Consider the following 15638-nt stretch of genomic DNA (forward strand, 5'->3'; position numbering starts at 1 on the left):
GAGCGGTGACCGAAGCAGCGCCACACCACCCCTTTAACCGAAATCCGAACGCTGCAGAAGGAATAAAGTTAATTTCCTCCCAAAAGTGGGACTCTAAGTGCGGGCGCCAAGCAGGTTCAGAAGGCTATTAATCTGTAGATTAACCCAATGCCAGGTTCCCTTGCAGTACTATGAGAAGACAGCTACAACTGAAAATGTATTTGCAATAAAACAAAGTTCACTTCTGCTGTACAAAGTTAGCTCTGATCTTACTGCAGTGTGGTGTGTAATTATGAGAGCAGACTGTCAGTCATTACATGTCTCACAATTTAAAATAAGCTCTGGAGGCCGATTCTCAGAGAGATCAGTGTCCGGCCCATAGATCTTAACATCTTTATTCGCATAGCAGAAAATGTGGATTTATCTAGAAAAAGACATTGGATCGCAGATATAAATATGTCATTTTATTTAGCTTTCCATGACCTACATGCTCATATAGACAGTTCAGAAGGGTTGAGCCTAAAAAAAACATTCCCTTAGTGATATTAATTTGTCTAGGTATTTAGCTGTGTGCATTCTCTACTGATCTATATGAAAACACTGTATTTGTCACCCACCTTCTTCCATTCTTCCTGTGCACTCATTCGCAGAAGATACTCTGGAACAAAATCACGTAGGATTTTATTGATGTTGGCAAGCTGAGAGCGCTCATTGTTGTACTGTATTTTGTATATCAGTCCAGCTAAGTTCACAGCATCTTCCACGGTACATCGGTGGTACCCACGCATATATTTTGGTAGCTCCTAAAAATTACATTAATATTACAAGTGTCCATTCTCCATATACAAACTGAATATAACTTCCAATACAAATGTCACTCACCTGATGATAGTGAAATATAGTATCAGCCTTAATATCCTTCCCTGGTTGAACAGATACCCACAGCTTCCGCATAAAGTACAACTGGAAATTGGCAAAATTAGGCGCTCCTGCATAGCACAATCACGTTACTAGACTCAAAATTGGCTAACATTATGTCTTTCTGCAGATCAGATATTAGATGTAGAATGTACCTGCAGTAGGACGGCTCTTTCGGATATAGTCATTCAGTTGTCTTAGTGCATCATAGAAATAATCTTGCTCATTCAGGCTAATAACCTGTAGCAACATATAATCAATACATAATTATAGATAAACTAAATTATCACGAATATAGGAAAATAAACTTTACAACAAAACTTCAGCTAAGTCATTTCTAAACTTCAAGGTTTTAGGCCACTACTTAGGATAAGCCATCACTATCTGACCAGTGGGGTGCTACATCCGGAAACCCTGCTAATCAGCTGTTACCGACACTGTCTGTAAATTCTCGGATGCTGTAGGAACACAGCAGTTCCTTCATTTCTATAGTGGCTGCGGATCCATAGAATAAGGCCACTATAGTTGTGACAAAGCCACTGTGTTCCTGCAGCATCCGAGAACTGTTAGCAGCTGCTGGTGCTGGTAACAGCAGACCAGAAAGGCTGCCAAGGGTCACATCCCCACCTGTCAGACACTGATGACCCATCCCTCTTATTGCAGAGCCCTACATGCTACCGTAGCTAGGCTGAGCCCAGAGCCATTACTAGGTCTAAAGAGGCAGCCCCCTCCCTCAAATAACCTTTTACATACCACTGTTACTATTGGCAGCCATACGAGTTAAACAGCAGCGATTGAGGCTAATTATGATTGTGGTCATTGCAGCTACATGTTAATTGCTCAATCTATAGGCAATGATATACACCTGACACTTGCTGTCTGAGCTGGTGCCATCATTGCACCATACATGTATGGTCGTTTGTGGGAAATCACCTCCCGCTGTGCCGTATGCCAGATGTCATGAAGGGATTAAAAGAAAAATTAATCTCCATATTCCCATACTACCAGCAATCTAGGGTGGCACATGTTAAGGAGCTGAAACTCCTAAACCCTTCATCCAATTTTAATGTGGATACTGTGACAAAACACTCTGGGATCGCCTTTGCTGGGGTCAAAGGACACGTGGTTTGTGCATTGAATCTGAGGCGTACAGCAGGTTTCTGAGCAGGCTGACCTCAGGTCAGATTTATTAACGTGAAAGCAACACAAAAAACAAAACATAAAAATAAACCCTAGCCTGTCCGGCACTAACTAAACAAATACGTTGCTATCTCAACAACTGGGGGGCTTCTCCCACCCAGCTAACATCATACAGATCTTGAGCAGAGCTCTTCACTCACATTTGTCTCACACAGGCAGGCAATCTGTGTGCCCCAGGCAGACACTGGAAACACCCAGCTGGTCATCTTTTATTCCTGCAATCATTAACCCATTAGCATCCTGAAGATACTGAGTGGCCTAATTCACATAGGACAAACACCTGGGCGAGATATACCTGCCTCCATCTACCACACCAGCATGAGTCTTACATATCCCCCCCCCTTGCTCAGACCACTCCGGTCGAGCAAGAACACTTTTGAAACAGTGCACTCGGGATAGGGCATCGGCGTTCCCCATCTGCACCCCAGGTCGGTGCTCCACCGTAAAAGAGTAAGCCTGCAGGGCAAGGAACCACCTGGTTACCCGACTATTACAGTCCTTGTGGAGGTGCATCCACTTGAGAGGGGCATGGTCTGTGACCAGCCTAAACTTCCTACCAGCCAGGTAATACTTGAGGGAGTCGAGAGCCCATTTAATGGCTAGGCACTCTTTTTCAACCACGGCATACCTCTGCTCATGTACATTCAGTTTCCGACTGAGATAGAGGACCGGGTGTTCGACTCTGTCCCTCACCTGGGAAAGTACAGCTCCGACACCAGTATCAGAGGCATCAGTTTGTACCACAAACTCGCTGCTGAAATCAGGAGTCACTAGTACGGGCTGAGAGCACAAAGCCCGTTTCAGGCTGTGGAAGGCCTCTTCAGCAGCTGAGGTCCATTTTACCATGACGGAACCCTTCCCCTTGGTAAGATCCGTCAAGGGAGTAGCCATGGCTGCAAAATTGGGTATGAACCGGCGATAATAGCCGGCAATCCCCAGGAAAGCCTGCACTTGTTTCTTGTTCACTGGTTGTGGCCAGCCCTGAATTGCCTGTATTTTGTCGATCTGGGGTTTAACCACTCCTCGGCCAATCACGTAGCCCAAGTATCGGGCTTCTTCAAGCCCGATGTGGCATTTCTTGGGGTTTGCCGTTAAACCTGCATCTCGCAGGTCATCAATCACGGCTTGTACCTTCTGGAGATGAGTTTCCCAGTCCATGCTGTAAATTACGATGTCATCCAGGTAGGCAGAAGCGTACTGTCTGTGAGGCCTCAAGACTCGATCCATCAATCTCTGGAACGTTGCGGGAGCTCCGTGAAGTCCAAACGGCATATAGACATACTGGAACAGACCTTCCGGTGTAGCAAATGCCGTCTTCTCTCTGGCCGCCTCGGCCAGAGGAATCTGCCAGTACCCCTTTGTTAAATCCAGGGTCGTAATGTATAGGGCTTTACCAAGCCGGTCGATCAACTCATCGACCCGGGGCATAGGGTACGCATCAAATTTAGAAACTGCATTCAGTTTCCTAAAGTCATTACAAAACCGGATGGAGCCATCCGGTTTAGGTATCAACACAATTGGACTGGACCAGGCGCTGTGTGACTCCTCAATGACTCCTAAGTCCAACATTGCCATCACTTCCCGGGAGACGGCTTCACGGCGGGCTTCCGGAATCCGGTAGGGCTTCACATGAACAGTGACGCCAGGCTCTGTGACAATCTCATGTTTCACCAACTTCGTCCGGCCAGGTTTTTCGGAGAAAAACTGTCGGTTCTGTAACAAAAATTGCTTAACCTCAGATTTTTGTCGTTCTGAGAGAGTCTCAGCAACCTGCACCTCTGGTACAGTAGGTGAACAAACCGAACGGGGCAGATCCGCCGTTAGGGCAGAGCGGTCTTTCCAGGATTTTATCAGATTCACATGATAAATCTGTTCCGGTTTTCTCTTACCCGGCTGGTACACTTTATAGTTCACTTCACCAACTCTTTCTCGGACCTCAAATGGGCCCTGCCATTTCGCCAGGAATTTACTATCCACCGTAGGGATTAGGACCAACACCCTATCGCCGGGTGCAAATGTACGGACCTTAGCGCCTCTATCATAACTTTGCCTCTGGGCTCCCTGGGCCTGTAACATATGGTCCCTAACAATGGGCATGACAGCGGCAATACGATCCTGCATTTGTGTTACATGGTCGATCACCGTTTTAAAGGGAGTGACTTGACCTTCCCAGGTTTCTTTTGCGACGTCCAGCAGTCCCCGGGGACGACGGGCGTACAACAGTTCGAAAGGCGAAAATCCTGTGGAAGACTGGGGAACTTCCCTAATGGCAAACAGCAAATAGGGTAACAAGTAATCCCAGTTCTTCCCATCTTTGTCTATCGCCTTCCGGAGCATCTGTTTTAAGGTTTTGTTGAAGCGCTCAACCAGGCCATCTGTTTGAGGGTGATAGACAGACGTACGCAACGGGTCTATTTGTAAGAGCCTGCAGAGCTCCTTCATTACCCTCGACATAAAGGGAGTCCCCTGGTCGGTGAGTATCTGTTTTGGAATTCCCACCCGACTAAACACTTGTACCAATTCCTTGGCGATCGTCTTGGTAGCTGTGTTACGCAAAGGGACGGCTTCCGGGTAACGAGTGGCATAGTCCACGATGACGAGGATATGTTGGTGCCCACGTGCGGATCGGGGAAGGGGCCCAACCAAATCCATCCCAATTCTCTCAAAAGGGACCCCGATGATAGGAAGGGGTACCAAAGGGCTACGGAACTGAGATTTAGGGGCCGCGATTTGGCACTCTGGACAGGACTCACAATAGTTACGCACATCACAATGTATTCCAGGCCACACAAAACAATGCAATATCCTTTCTGTGGTTTTCTGTACCCCCAGATGTCCCCCCATTATATGTCCGTGGGCCAAATCCAGTACCTTCCGCCGATAAGGTTTGGGTACCACTAACCGTTGCACTGTGTCTTCCCCCTTTTTTTCTACCTGGTAGAGCAAATCATTTTCAAGAACCATATACGGGTACGCTAGCCTAGTGTCAGGTTCTACGGGTACCCCATCTATCATTTTTACATTTTTCCTAGCCGGAGTCAGGGTAGGATCTTTCATTTGCTCGCTGTGGAAGTCATCCACCTGGACTCCCAAATCTGGCAGGCAGGGTGCCGGATGGCTGTCTGCCTCCGCCTCTCGCTGAGGTTCCTCAGTTTCCTCTGTTTCCCCCGCCATGACGGAGAAGGGGTACTGAAGGTTAGATTCACTAACCTCCCCAGCAACATCTTCCTGTGGGGTCTCCTCTAGGGACTCGGGACCTCCAGATGGCATGGGAGAAGATTCACGGGTACAGCTACCGTGAAGGAGTAACTGATTCTCCCACAACTGCCAGAAATAGGGAAAATCCCTGCCCAGGATTACATCATGTAACAATGCGGGAACGAGTCCCACTTTGTGCTGCACTGACCCATAGGGAGTAGAAATCCATATGACCGCTGTTAAGTACGAGCGGGTGTCACCATGCACACACGTCACAGAAAACTTGTCAGACGGACCAGACGGAAGTGCCACCAGACTAGCTTTCACCAGAGTCACCACACTTCCAGAGTCTAGTAATGCCACAACATTTTTCCCATCAACAGATAATTCACACAGGTGTTTCACTGTATCATTTTGACCCGCATTCACACTCACTAGCTGTGTAACCAAAGACATGCGTTTTCTAGAGTCTATAACGTCGCACTGCATGGGTTCAGCGGTAACAGGACAGTTCGCAGAAACATGACCCTTCTCATGGCAGCGGAAACACCTAACAGGTCCCCTACTGAGACCACCGTCCAATACTCTTGGTCTCGGAGTGCGAGCAGTCCCGGACTCCTCCCCCACAGTTTTAAGCGATTTTCCTTCACCCGTGGTCCCTGGAACAGTCTTACCGGTTCCACGAGGAGGAGGCACAGTCCGGGGTTTGGCGGTGTCGTCGGGAAGTCCTTCTGCCACGGAATAACGCTCGACCAACTCCACAAGTTGATCCGCTGTCGTGGGATTTCCTTGGCTTACCCACCTTTTCAGCGCTGGGGGTAGTACTCTCAGGTACTTGTCCAGGACAACCCGCTGGATTATTTCGGGTATTGTCAGTACCTCGGGTTGCAGCCATTTCTTTGTCAAGTAGATCAGGTCGAACATCTGAGACCGCGCTGGTTTATCTTGCTGGTATGTCCACTGATGTACCCTCTGTGCACGGACAGCCGTCGTCACACCCAGCCGGGCCAGGATCTCAGCTTTCAGCTTCTCAAAGTCCTGAGCGACCTCCGGGTCCAAATCATGGTAAGCTTTTTGGGCCTCGCCGGAGAGAAACGGGGCAATCAAATCGGCCCATCGTGCCTTCGGCCACTTCTCTCTCAATGCCGTCCGCTCAAAAGTTGTCAGATATGCCTCGACGTCATCTTCTGCAGTCAGCTTTTGCCAGTATCGACTCACATGGATCCTTCTGGACTCTGCTTCCGGGTCAGCGTCAGGCATGCTCACCAGGCGCTGCGCCACCTGTTGGAGAAGTTGGCGGTCTGCAACCGTCATGTCCAGTAACTCCTTCAGCTGTGCGGCCATCAAGCGATTAGCTTCGTGCTGTGCGGCAGTGGCCTGCTGCTGTACGGCAGTGGACTGTACTAAGGCTTTCACCACGTCTTCCATGCTGTCGCCTGTGCCACGGTATGCCCGCGTTCTCCACCACAATGTGACAAAACACTCTGGGATCGCCTTTGCTGGGGTCAAAGGACACGTGGTTTGTGCATTGAATCTGAGGCGTACAGCAGGTTTCTGAGCAGGCTGACCTCAGGTCAGATTTATTAACGTGAAAGCAACACAAAAAACAAAACATAAAAATAAACCCTAGCCTGTCCGGCACTAACTAAACAAATACGTTGCTATCTCAACAACTGGGGGGCTTCTCCCACCCAGCTAACATCATACAGATCTTGAGCAGAGCTCTTCACTCACGTTTGTCTCACACAGGCAGGCAATCTGTGTGCCCCAGGCAGACACTGGAAACACCCAGCTGGTCATCTTTTATTCCTGCAATCATTAACCCATTAGCACCCTGAAGATACTGAGTGGCCTAATTCACATAGGACAAACACCTGGGCGAGATATACCTGCCTCCATCTACCACACCAGCATGAGTCTTACAATACCCTCAAATGAAAGCTGAAAGTCTGAACTTCAACTGCATCTGAATTGCTTTGTTTAAAATTCATTGTGATAATGTCTATAACCAAAATTAGAAAAATGTTGTCTCTGTGCAAATATATATGGACTTAACTGTATGTCCCTTATCCTGGGCCCCATTCTTGTGTGTGTATATGTATTTATGTATATATATATATATATATATGTATATATATATATATATATATATATATATATATATATGTATATCCCCAATCCTGGTATTTGCCGCCCATTCCGCCACTGATCTTTAATGTATGGAACAAAAACAAACATTATACTCACCAGGGGCGAACATAGAAGTCATGGGGCCCCATAGCAGAAGTATAATGCACTCCCCATAGTCCTCCATATAGTATAATGCACAGTTTATAGTGCTCCATATAGTATAATACATCCGTCATAGTCCTCCATACAGTATAATGTGCCTCCCGTAGTCCTCCATATATTATAATGCACAGCCCATAGTCATCCATGTAGTATTATTATTATTATTATTATTATAATACATTTTTATAGCGCCATTTATTCCATGGCGCTTTACATGTGAATACGGGGCAAATATAGACAAATACATTAAACATGAGCAGATAACAAGGCACACGAGTACATAAGGAGGGAGGACCCTGCCCGCGAGGGCTCACAGTCTGCAGGGGGTGGGTGAGGATACACTAGGAGAGGGAAGAGCTGGCTGTGCGGCTGTTCAGTAGGTTGAGGATCACTGCAGGCTGTAGGCTTGTCGGAAGAGATGAGTCTTCAGGTTCTTTTTGAAGGTTTCTATGGTAGGCGCGAGTCTGATGTGTTGGGGTAGAGAGTTCCAGAGTATGGGGGAAGCACGGGAGAAGTCTTGGATGCGGTTGTGGGAAGAAGAGATGAGAGGGGAGTAGAGAAGGAGGTCTTGGGAGGATCGGAGGTAGGTACCGGGAGACCATGTCACAGATGTATGGAGGAGATAGGTTGTGGATGGCTTTGTATGTCAGTGTGAGGGTTTTGAACTGGAGTCTCTGGGCGATAGGAAGCCAGTGAAGGGCTTGACACAGGGGAGAGGCTGGGGAATAGCGGGGGGACAGGTGGATTAGTCGGGCAGCAGAGTGTAGGATGGATTGGAGTGGTGCCAGAGTGCTAGAGGGGAGTCCAGAGAGTAGGAGGTTGCAGTAGTCGAGGCGGGAGATGATAAGGGCATGCACTAGCGTTTTTGCAGTGTTGCGGTCAAGGAAAGCACAGATCCGGGAAATATTTTTGAGTTTGAGACGACAGGAGGAGGCAAGGGCTTGGATATGTGGCTTGAAAGAGAGGGCAGAGTCGAGGATCACCCCGAGGCACCGGGCGTGTGGGACTGGGGATAGTGAGCAGCCATTGACATTGATGGATAGGTCTGGTGGAGGGGTAGAGTGAGATGGGGGAAAGATGATGAATTCTGTTTTGTCCATGTTCAGTTGTAGAAAGCGAGCAGAAAAGAAGGCTGAAATGGCAGACAGACAGTGCGGGATTTTGGTAAGCAAGGAGGAGAGGTCAGGTCCGGAGAGGTAGATCTGCGTGTCATCAGCGTAGAGATGGTACTGCAAACCGTGGGATTCTATGAGCTGTCCCAGGCCGAAAGTGTAGATGGAGAAGAGTAGGGGTCCCAGAACAGAACCTTGAGGAACACCGACTGACAAGGGGCGAAGTGAGGAGGTGGTGTGGGGGAGGGAGACACTGAATGTTCGGTCTGTCAGATATGACGAGATCCAGGAAAGGGCCAAGTCTGTGATGCCAAGGGATGAGAGGATTTGTAGCAAAAGGGAGTGGTCTACAGTGTCAAAGGCAGAAGACAAGTCCAGGAGAAGGAGGACAGAGTAGTGTCGCTTGCTCCTGGCAGTTAGTAGGTCATTGGTGACTTTAGTTAGGGCAGTTTCAGTTGAGTGATGGGAACGGAAGCCTGATTGTAACCGATCAAAGAGGGAGCAGGAGGAGAAGTGGGAGGACAGTTCAAGATGGACGTGTTGCTCCAGCAATTTGGAGGCATAAGGGAGAAGAGATATTGGGCGATAGCTAGACACAGAGGATGGGTCAAGGGAGGGCTTTTTGAGGATGGGTGTGATCTTGGCATGCTTGAAGGATGAGGGAAAGACACCTGTTGTGAGTGAGAGGTTGAAGAGGTGCGTTAGGGTTGGGATGAAGACCGTGGAAAGGTTAGGGATGAGGTGGGATGGGAGCGGGTCAAGCATGCAGGTGGTGAGGTGGGATCTTGACAGGAGGGTGGAGAGCTGATCTTCTGTCATGGTGGAGAAGCTGGTTTTTGAGGAGCAGGGTTGAGGAGCTAAGAGGGGTAGTGGGCGCTGTGGGCCAAAGCTTTCTCTGATCGTATCGATCTTCTGTTTAAAGAAAGAGGCAAAGTCTTCAGCAGAAATGAGAGGGGAGGGAGGAGGAGCGGGGGGATGGAGAAGAGAATTGAAAGTGTTGAAAAGCTGTTTAGGGTTGTGGGACAGGGAGGATATGAGGGATGAGAAGTAAGTTTGTTTTGCGGCAGTGAGCGCAGACTTGAAGCTGGAGAGGGACTGCTTGTATGCAGTGAAGTGGTCGGCAGAGTGGGATCGCTTCCATCTCCGCTCGGCAATCCTGGAAGCCCGTCTCAATTCTTTGGTCAGGCTGGTCAGCCAGGGCTGCCTGTTAATTGTACGAGTTTTACTATGCATGAGTTGGGCGGTCGAATCGAGTGTTGCTGTTATTGTGGTGTTATAAAAAGTGGCAGCAGCATCTGTGTCATGAAGGGAAGCTATGTCTGTGAGAGGGAGAAGGGACTCAGAGAGTGATTGTAAGTTGAGATGTTTGAGATTTCTGCGAGGGTGAGTGAGTTTGTGGAGTGGGGGTTGCACACTAGGAGAGGAGAGGGACGAGAATGTCAGTAGGTTGTGGTCAGACAGGGGGAGGGGTGTGTTAGTGAGATTAGTAAGGGAGCAGAAGCGGGTGAAGATGAGGTCCAGCGTGTGGCCATCTTTGTGAGTGGCCTCAGAGGACCATTGAGTGCGGCCGAAGGAGGCAGTCAGTGATAAAAGTTTAGAGGCAGCTGAGGTGAAAGTGTCAATGGGGACATTGAAATCACCCATGATGATAGTGGGGATGTCAACAGAGAGGAAATGAAGTAGCCAGGTGGTGAAGTGGTCAAGAAAGGTGGAGATGGCTAGTTCTGGGGGGCGGTAGATGACAGCCAGCTGGAGGTTGGAGGGGGAATAGATGCGGACAGAGTGCACCTCAAACGAGGGAAGAGAAGCGGAGGGTGGTAGCGGTATTGGAGTGAAGGAGCAGGTGTCGGACAGGAGCAAGCCAACTCCTCCACCGCGTTTGTTGCTGGGGCGAGGGGTGTGAGAGAGGTGGAATCCGCATATAATGCAAAGCCTATAATCATCCATGTAGTAAAATGCACAGCCCATAGTCATGCATGTAGTATAATGCACAGCTCATAGTCATCCATGTAGTATAATGCACAGCCCATAGTCATACATGTAATATAATGCACAGTCCATATATAGTATAATGAATAGCTTAGCCCGTAGCCATACATGTAGTATAAAGCACAGCGGAGCCCATAGCTATAAATGTAGTATAATGCACAGCAAAACCCATAGTCATACATGTAGTAAAATAATCAGCCCATAGTCATATATGTAATATATTGTACAGCCCAGAGTCATACATGCAGTAGTATGGCAATGAGCAATGTACTCCCTGATTTTTTTTTTTAAATCATTATACTCCCCCCCCTGCGCGGCATCTTCTTCTAAAGCTAGCAGCTGACTTCAGCATGCAAGCGACTGGAGAGCATGACGTCACTTCTATGCGCCCCTGGTCATGTTCACGCCGATGTCAGCTGCTGGCAGCTTGTATTGCAGCGCACAGACACAATGGGTCTGTGCATTGCAATACACTTCAGCTGAATGTGCGTATAAGAATGCACATCCAGCTGAAGTTGGTGCTGTAGTCTGCAGGTTTATCACCAGCCGGACCCGATTGCTGTGGCTACAGCTACCACCATGGTCTTTACGCCCCTGGATTTATTCCCAACCCATGTACAGTGCCTTGCGAAAGTACTCGGCTCCGTGGAACATTTCAACCTTTTCCCACATATCATGCTTCAAACATAAAGATACCAAATGTAAATTTTTGGTGAAGATTCAACAACAAGTGGAACACAATTGTGAAGTTGAACAAAATTTATTGGTTATTTAAAATTTTTGTTGAAAATCAAAAACTGAAAAGTGGGGCGTGCAATATTATTCGGTCTCTTTACTTTCAGTGCAGCAATCTCACTCCAGAAGTTCATTGTATATCTCTGAATGATCCAATATTGTCCTAAATGCCTAATGATGATAAATATAATCCACCTCCAAATCAACACTCTCGAGAAGATCCATAAAAAATCCCAAAGCCACTTAATACAAAACGAGTTACTAGAACTGAGAAGTACACTGAAAAACCTCCTTAACATACAGTCAGCAAAAATTTACATGAGGAGCCAACAGAAATTTTATTTACATGGCAATAGAGGCAGCAGACTAATGACCTCACTACTCAAAAAACGCAATGAACGGAAGTTTATAAATACTATTCGGTCAACTGATAAGACACACAAGCACAAGGCTCCTGACATTGCAGAAGAGTTTCGATCTTTTTATGAAAGCCTTTATAATTTACCTACACCATCACAACTAGGGGACCCAACCGAAATTCTCACTAAAATAAATGACTTTCTCGCACCCCTTAAGCTCCCTAAAATCTCTGCAGAAGGCCAACAGAGATGCTGGACACACTAGCACAGATTCCCAACGGGAAGGCTCCAGGTCCGGACGGACTGCCTATTACTAATTACAAAAAGTTCATTAAACAACTCCAGCCTCATCTGGTCTCTTTGTTTAATTCACTCCTAGTAGGCCAACCCCTCCCTAGACAATCCCTTGAGGCCTTTATCTCTGTTATCCCCAAAGAGGGTAAAGACCCTGCAGAATGCGCTAACTACAGACCCATTTCCCTCCTTAATTCAGATATTAAGCTCTGGGCAAAAATCCTAGCTAACAGACTGAGCCCTTTCTTGCCTGGACTGATCCACACGGATCAAGTGGGGTTTGTGAAGGGAAGAGAGGGGAAAGATAACTCTGCGAAAATTATTCAGTCTATAACCTTCGCTAAGAATAATGGGATCCCCTTAGTCCTTCTATCAACAGACGCTGAGAAAGCGTTCGACAGGGTGAGCTGGTGCTTCATGGAACAGGCTTTGCTTAGGTTTGGCTTTCCGCCACAACTTATCGACGCAATCCTGTCCCTTTACTCGCAACCTACAGCTAAGGTACGAATAAACGGCACCCTGTCGAATAGCTTCAATATCCACAACGGTACAAGACAGGGATGCCCATTTTCCCCTTCCTTATTTATTTTAGTTATAGAAACTTTAATTCAAACAGTGAGGCAGGACACGCGGATCAGGGGTCTAAAGATAGGCCCGTTGGAGTTAAAAATTTTGGCTTTTGCGGATGACCTGCTTTTTTTGATCACTGACCCTTCACAGGCCTTTCCGGTAATTCTGGATGATTTTCACCAGTTTGGGCATTTATCCAATTTCAAAATCAACGCTACAAAATCTATAGCTCTAAACATCTCCCTCCCCCACTCACGTCTCTCCACTCTACATTCCCTCTGCCCCTTCTCTTGGTCTACCCACTCCATAAAATATCTGGGTATAAATATTACTAGGGATCCCAGTCTTCTCTTCCAAACCAATTACTTCACTTTAACCAAGAAGGTGCAGGGCCTACTGAAGGCTTACAACTTGCCCACACTGTCTTGGTTGGGCCGTATAAATATTTTCAAGACGTATATCATGCCCATCATCCTGTACACTTTAACCGTGGTCCCGATACATGTTCCTCAAACCTATTTTAAAAATGTAAACTCCTTAATATCCAGATTTATCTGAAAACAGAAACCGGCTAGAATCACATATAAATTCCTCTCCCGCTCGACCTGAGCTAGAGGTTTGAAGGTCCCCGACCCGGCCCTATATTTTCGAGCAGTCCATATATGCAGATGGTTGAGGATTCTCTCTGGCTACGAGAGGGGAGTCTGTGATAGTGTGGACCTAGCATTGTTGGGGCGGAGGGGAATGCCATTCCTCTGGTCGCTCGCAGAACCACATAGCGATCTCAAATTAGACGAAGTGACTTTAACTACACTAAAAATCAGACGTGTATTGAATAAGGAACTTCCCTCTGACTCCTTCCCCTCTATGTTTGCCCCAATTTGCTCCATTCCTTTCTTATTGGATCCAAGCTATAGAGATCCATATGGATTGTTGTCCTCCCTCCCCTTAGAACCTTTGAAGAATTTCTATAATGAGAAAATCCTTCATAGAGGGTCCTGGCCCCCGGGTTCCCTTTCACGGCCAAGGGATTTTCTTCAAACTCAACATAACAGACGCACGCTTATTAACTTAAAAAAAAAAGTTTCCACATAAAACTAACTGGTCTTGGCTCGACATTATGTTTAATATCCCCCACCCCGAAATGAAAAGCGTCTCTCGTATTTACTCTCAACTTAACTCCAAACCTGCATTTATTCACTCCTGGGAGAAGGAGATGGGGGTTGATTTCACAGAGACTCAAATTTCCAGAATCCTAGCTAACGCTCGGGGATTCTCCCGCTGCATTTTACTTCAGGAAAACTCTTACAAAATCTTGACCAGGTGGCATCTGACTCCCGCTAAATTAACCCACCTAGGTCTGATGAAAGATAGCGCCTGTTGGCGCTGCCGGAGCTCTCTGAGACATCATACCCACATTTTCTGGGAATGCCCTGTTCTGTCAAATTTCTGGGCTGAGATTAATAAGTTCCTCAAGAAACTTAAGTTAATTGGGACTGACTTACAAGCATCTGAAGTCCTGCTTTCCTGCCCTTCGAATAACTATAGGCCTAGGAAGCATAGACTTTTACCACTACTAGTAAGTGCTGCCTGTCACGATATGGTATGAAATATCATAAGTAGTTCTCTTGCTAGCCTGCGTGGGCTAAGCCCCCCTTCTTGGAGTAACAGTTTGTAGCTGCCAATTCCTGGCTTTCCTTCTCAGAGAGTGTTGGGGAGTGTTATGGCCGAACGGTATTTACGACCAGGTTAGAATCTTCCACTAGCTAGAACTGAAAAGTGGCTCCAAAAATTCATGAAAGATTCTTTGTTTAGTTTTTGTTAGATATTAGGCAAACGATTTAAGCTAGAAATACGAAAATATATATTCTTATTCTCACTCGGTGTATCTACCCATCCCTTGAAACTCGGGCTTCTAACTCCGTCTGGTAAAGAAGTAGGGTTTTCTCTGGAAATATGTATCCCAGATAGGACGTATTTGATCTCATTAGAATGCTCACGTTAATCCGAGATGAATTATGAGTATGTTAGGACTCTGACATGTTTTGTAGTGAAGTTATAGAAATCAGAGAAAATAGTTTAAAGTTTACTCAGAAGGTAGAGAGAGGAGGGTCTGGATAAGCCAGCCTTTCTGTGATGTCACAGCCTTGAAGTTATAACTGGCTGCACACATCCCCAGCTCACTCTCTCTGCTTGATTTCTTCTTCTGGACTTCTTGTCTTCTCCTGAAGCCAGCAGCACGTCCTAATGAGCTGGGACATATGGAAAACTCCACTAGCCTGGTTGCCTGCAATGTTTTGAACATGTGAGTGTTATCTTTTCTCATTTATTCCCTTTATGTTATAATTACCCTTGCACATATTTGCAATTGTCTCATTTGTAACATCTTTATAAAATATTTTTGATAAAGCACTGCCTAATTTTTCAATGGGATATACTATTATATGTTAGTTCATTCTCCTGTTCTAAACCGTACTCTAAGTCTCTTGAAGAGAATTACGCTACTGTGTTGGGTTAGCTTCGGACCCGTTTAATCGAAGCTGGTGGCAGCGAGAAGTGTGCAGACTTTTGGGTTATGTTGTAGCGGCTGCGGCGTTAATAATTATTGTTCCTGCCTGAGTGGGAGTAGTTATCGCGTCGCTGCAGCGTGCCCAATAGCCAGTACATAGCAGGCAGCCTTTCTGGCGACTAATTACCCAGGGTGCAGTACCTAATCTGACCTGAGAGTAAGGGGGGCGCCAGAGAGCTGCAAGTGTTAAGTGGAACTGTAAGCAGGATATACATAAATCCCTGCAGTTCGTGGTATATAGAAAAGCAGTGGGATACCTAGAATAAGCCCCTACTGTAAACTAAGAGGTCAATAGCCTTGTGTGTGTTTTCTCATCACATCGTGGAGTGGAGGGATAACTAAGATAAGCCCCCCTGCACATGTGATAGCCATCTGTTGGCCTAAAGTCACCTCAATCCGTGACGTAGGGGTGACGGTCACGGT

The 15638-nt window shown here is 46.8% G+C and overlaps 1 protein-coding gene across 1 annotated transcript in view; it reads right to left on the minus strand.

Annotated features, from left to right (window-relative positions):
• The window catches only part of MYO7B (myosin VIIB), a 258153-nt gene that overhangs the window by 18874 nt on the left and 223641 nt on the right, over positions 1–15638 (minus strand). The window contains exons 42-44 of the mRNA XM_069727694.1: positions 1053–1137; positions 862–968; positions 597–782 (exon numbers count right to left, since the gene is read on the minus strand). Of these exons, the coding sequence (XP_069583795.1) occupies positions 597–782; positions 862–968; positions 1053–1137 (378 nt within the window). The remainder of the gene's footprint in view (positions 1–596; positions 783–861; positions 969–1052; positions 1138–15638) is intronic.

The sequence above is a fragment of the Ranitomeya imitator genome, chromosome 5 (genome assembly GCF_032444005.1).
Source record: "Ranitomeya imitator isolate aRanImi1 chromosome 5, aRanImi1.pri, whole genome shotgun sequence".
Classification (NCBI taxonomy): Eukaryota; Metazoa; Chordata; class Amphibia; order Anura; family Dendrobatidae; genus Ranitomeya; species Ranitomeya imitator.